This window comes from Sinocyclocheilus anshuiensis, unplaced genomic scaffold, assembly GCF_001515605.1.
Source record: "Sinocyclocheilus anshuiensis isolate Anshui unplaced genomic scaffold, SAMN03320099.WGS_v1.1 scaffold579, whole genome shotgun sequence".
NCBI classification, from domain to species: domain Eukaryota; kingdom Metazoa; phylum Chordata; class Actinopteri; order Cypriniformes; family Cyprinidae; genus Sinocyclocheilus; species Sinocyclocheilus anshuiensis.
In genome coordinates, this window is record NW_015551075.1 from 1845554 (window position 1) to 1850655 (window position 5102).

General features: G+C 33.6%; 1 protein-coding gene across 1 annotated transcript in view; it reads right to left on the minus strand.

Annotated features, from left to right (window-relative positions):
* The window catches only part of efl1 (elongation factor like GTPase 1), a 139457-nt gene that overhangs the window by 127451 nt on the left and 6904 nt on the right, over positions 1-5102 (minus strand). The window contains exons 8-10 of the mRNA XM_016452221.1: positions 4539-4662; positions 2051-2130; positions 1039-1175 (exon numbers count right to left, since the gene is read on the minus strand). Coding sequence (XP_016307707.1) covers positions 1039-1175; positions 2051-2130; positions 4539-4662 — 341 coding nt within the window. The remainder of the gene's footprint in view (positions 1-1038; positions 1176-2050; positions 2131-4538; positions 4663-5102) is intronic.

Consider the following 5102-nt stretch of genomic DNA (forward strand, 5'->3'; position numbering starts at 1 on the left):
GTTTCTGTACAGTCTAATCTCTAATTGTCATACTCTTCGAATTTCATATTAAGAAATTCTTTTAACCCAAAAAGCAAATTATGCTCCCTTCGAACAGGTTGTCTTTAAAATACAGATCTTGTGTAATCCCAGGCTATCTGTAATCAGAAGCACATTTATAACTGGAATATAATTTAATTTCATTCACACGTGTTTCATAAACACATAATCCTTTATGGACTACAATCCACCATCAAAATGATACATTTAATTATTCTAGCAGCTGTGAGAAAAGGCTATAAACAGAGGCGGACAAAGTACTCAACTCCATTACTTGAGTGAAAGTACAGATGCTGCTGGTCAAATATTACTCCATTACAAGTAAAAGTTGTAAAGACAGATTTTTACTTAAGTAAAAGTACAGAATACCCCACTGACTTTCAAAGCTGCTACATAGTAACGACTTTCTACTTCAAGGACCCTGATAGAAATGTAGTGGAGTGAAAAGTACAATATTTGTCTTTCAAATGTAGTGAAGTTAAAGTCATAAGTTCCCAGAAAAAATAATACTCAGTAAAGTACAGATACTCAAAAAGTGTACTTAAGTACAATACTCAAGTAAATGTACTTAGTTACTGTCCGCCTCTGGCTATAAACGATCGACCACCTGCAGGATCCTCACACGCGATAGACTAGTAGCCGGGACAACTTCTTTATGTTTACAGACGTGACGTAATGACGCAGCAGCATGCTCGAATTTCCCGCGAAAACCTACCCGTACCACTCAAATTAGAAAACATTATTATAAGCTAACCGTTGTGAATCGGGCTAAATTAAGGCGATAGTTTTGAACACTGGCTGGTTATGTACTTGCTCAAATATTGATTTCGGATCATTTTTAACCAAAAAAAGTTACAGACTGCAGCTTTAAATAAATGCAGCTTTGGTGAGCATAAGAGACTTCTTTCAAAAATGTTATAAAAACTCTTCCCGACCCCAAACTTTTGAACAGTAGTAGTTTTTCGACACAACCGCTCATGGTTTCATGGTAAAGGATACAGAGCACAGCTCGAGACACAGGAAGCCACTGGCTGCAGATGGCACTGAGGAGCACTTTGGGGTCCGAGTGTCTCAGGTCACGAGACATGACCTTTAACCCCAGAGAGGTCACCATCTTCTCCACCTTTTCCTTGTCCCTGGAAATGTATAAATGCAGTGCAAGAAAAACAGGAAATATACATTTAAAGTGACTTTTTGACTTTGAAATTTTTAAAAAAGTGCATTGCTGAATTATGCACAATTAGACCACAATTGCGCATTCATAAAGTAATCAGGGTAAATTTATTAGTTTATTTCATGTTTTTATTTCATGACTCAATTTTATAACATTGTACACTGGCAAATGTCAGCACTGCTGATGTCCATTTAATGCCATCAGTGTTATTTTAGTATTATGTATATACTTATACAGTATTTATTAATACTGTATTTAAAATTTTAATTTAATTAACTTTAATTTAATTAAAGTTTTCATTTTAATTTTAGTTTAAGTTTTAGTCATTTTGTTATGTGCTTTTGTCATTTTTATTAGTTTTTTTGTTTCTGCTTTTTTACTTTTTTTTTCAGATAAAATTTTTTTTTTTTTATTTGTACTTTTTGTATTTTAGTATTTTAGCAACTTTACTTATACTTAATTTTTTTGTAATTAAGTTGCATTAATTTTGTTAAGTGTTACATTTCTATTTAGCTTTAATTTATTTTTATTTCAGGTTTAGTAACTTTTGCCAGGGCAATGTTTCTAATTTTTGTTTTTTATCTAAGATAGACAGATAGATAGATAGATAGATAGATAGATAGATAGATAGATAGATAGATAGATAGATAGACAGACAATGAATTCCATACTGCATACAAAAAAGTTTATATTAAATATCATATGTGGCATGATTGTTCTTTTGTTTGTTTGTTTTTAAATATTGCATTTTGCAGCACATTCAATTTCAGTGTGGAAAGACAAATCATGTGTTCGTGTAAATTTCTCATTTGTACTGACAAATACATAGGAAGTTACCTTCTAGTGACCACAGCATCATACATATTCCAGATATTATCCAGGACAAGCTGCACAAACAGAGGTTTCTTTCCTTTGGACTGTGAAGACAAAGAAAAACAGGGAGCTAATGAGCATGATGTCCATTAGGGCAGTATATGGAAAAGAGAATGCACAATACACAAATACACAAATTAAGCCAGCATGTAAGTGACCCAGGGACTGTAAGGACTCATTAGTTTCTTTTAAGATTTGGAGCCATAATAAAAAGCCTCTGATGTGACTGAACAAGGTCAAACTCTTCACTAACATATGTGCTCAAATGAGTTTAAAGGCTTAAGTTAGACTTGACTCTATCAGTCCTGCAAATCAATGTTGCTGTCTGGAGGTCACATCGCCCTGCATAACCAACTCTCTCTGAATGAGATCTGTCTGCCAGAGCGGAATAATGGCAGTGATTGATCAGTCTAGGATGAAGACTTTTTTTTTTTTGGAGTGTCGTACGGCTAGCAAGCCAAATCATTTGGTAACTGCGGACTGAGGCATAGATCTTCAAACCTCATCCTGCATTACTGAAAACATCTCCAACAAGAGGGTTCTTCTTAACCAATGCACAAGATATCCTCATATTGTTTATGGGACAATGACAAATGAACTTCAGGATATACATTTTTGCAAAATCTTTTCAAATCCACATGCTTTAAATGTGGCCACTGCTCAGAAATGTACACAAAAGAGGATCAATAAGTTAAATCAAGATTTATATGTCAAACATTCTTTACAGTACAAACGTGGTTATCAATAATGAACAGATGCAAGAAAGGGCCAAATCACAATATGCACATAAAAGCAAGAAAGACCACAAAAAAAAAAAAACGTTCTATCAAGGTCAATGATTGATTTTTAAAAACCTTTAATTTCCTAAAAAAAAAAACATTAAAATATATATTATCTACAGAAATATATTTTTTTTTAGATAAAAGAAATTAATTACGTCTACTAATTAATAGAAAATATAAATAAAATAGGAAATTAATAGTTTTATTCAGCAAGGATGAAACTGATCAAGAGTAACAGTAAAGACAGTTAAATGTTACAAAAAAATTTCAATTAAGTGTGTTCTTTTGAACTTTATATTTCTATTCAAACATTCTGATCATGTGACACTGAAGACTGGAGTAATGATGCTGAAAATTCAGCTTTGCATCACAGAAATAAAATAAAACATATTCAAAGAGAGGACAGTTCTTTTAAATTGTAATAATATTTCACAATAATACTGTCTTTACTGTATTTTTTATCAAATAAATGCAGTTTTGGTGAGCAGAAGAGAATTTTTTCAAAAGCATAAAAAAAAAATCTTACCGACCGCAAACTTTTGAACGGCAATGTGCTTTTTTCAGTATTTTACGAATGCATTTTAATTCAGAAATATAAAACAAGTCCATCATAGAAGTGTAAAGTCAAATAACTGTCTCTATAATTTTCATGTGTCATAATAATAGACCCAAATACAAAATATGAGTCACGTTATTGTATCCTGTTATAACACTGTGTCCAGGTCTGCTTTGTTCAGATCATTTGTTCATGGGAAGGGAGAGGATGTTCTAGACTAATGTGTGTGCGTGTACAGTATGTGCTCTCTAGTTATTAAGGTGAGGTTTCAGTGAGGTAACTGACATCCATTAGCATAACTACGGTATATCTGAATGCCCTAAATGGCACTGCAAACCCAGAGCATCTAATGGAGGGTCTCTGCTGTCACATCACTCCTGTAGCTCTGTCAGCCCACTTCCTGTCAGTCTCTCAAAAGGGAACAGCAGATAGATGTGGCTGCTTCAACATTTCCAAAGATAGTCAAACCGAGTATGTAATGGGACAAACACTCTACTGAAAGCTGCAGGTCTTTCAGCATTTAATGCACTACAACACAGACCTTTCCCGAATTTCTGCAGGTTTTATGAAGGTAAATGTTTTAAGGACTATTTTAAGGTCAATTAAAGAAAAACACACTGAAGGGAACACAACACGAAATAGTGGATTACTCAGTAAATATACATCTGTGGCATTTAATATTTTGGCTTTCATCACTATACATGTTTATCTTTCTTCAGAGAAAATATTGACAAAATCAAAAATTTGAGCCAGCGACCTCTGGTTGAGTTCCCACAGAATGACCCATTTATTCTTTGCGGTACATGCAACATTTAATGCCACAATTGTATGAATTTAAGACCTTTTGACGGGAAATTAAACTTTTTAAGACCTGCATAAACACGTTTTTTTTTTTTTTTTATAAAGTACATAAAATATCCTTTCTCGGGTGAAAAACAACATGATCCTATTGAAAACCCATACTGTGCTGAAACCATGGCATAACGATGGCATCAGATGGTAATACCATGGAACTTGGCTATTTTGCAATGGTTTTTATATGGTGTTATAAAGTATACCAAGGTATTACCATGGTACAAGTACATAAGGCATGTTAACAAGTGTAAGAGAGTACCTGAGCTCCCTTCATGATTTTTTTGGCTTTGGCATTGAGGTAGAAATCGCCCCACAGGGTCTTGAGCAGAACCGAGGAGCGGATGCCCATTTTCTGACTGTACATCTCGGCAAACTGATGAATGCTGTCAGAGAATTAGAGAAAAGACAACTCGGCATCATTATTTGCACTTGTCATTTGTTATTTATTTTATTACATTCCATTAATTTGTAAGAATGTAGTTCAAAGAGGTCTGTGATTTCAACAACATCTCTAATTTATGACAGCTGTAAGATCACTGCACAATTAACAAGTAACAATTTTATTAGTATTTACTAGTTTTATTTATTAGTTTATTAGAGTATTCACAGCTGCAATGTTAAACATCACACCGAGTCATATTCAGTAAGATATCATTAGACTTCAGCTTCTGTGGAGCAGTGGTTAGTGCATGTGAATGAAGACACTTTGGACATCCAGCTGACGCAAGTTCTGGTCTGCATGATATAATATATATATATATATATATATATATATATATATAATAGATACAACTTCTTTTGTCAGCCAAACCCATTTGACCTA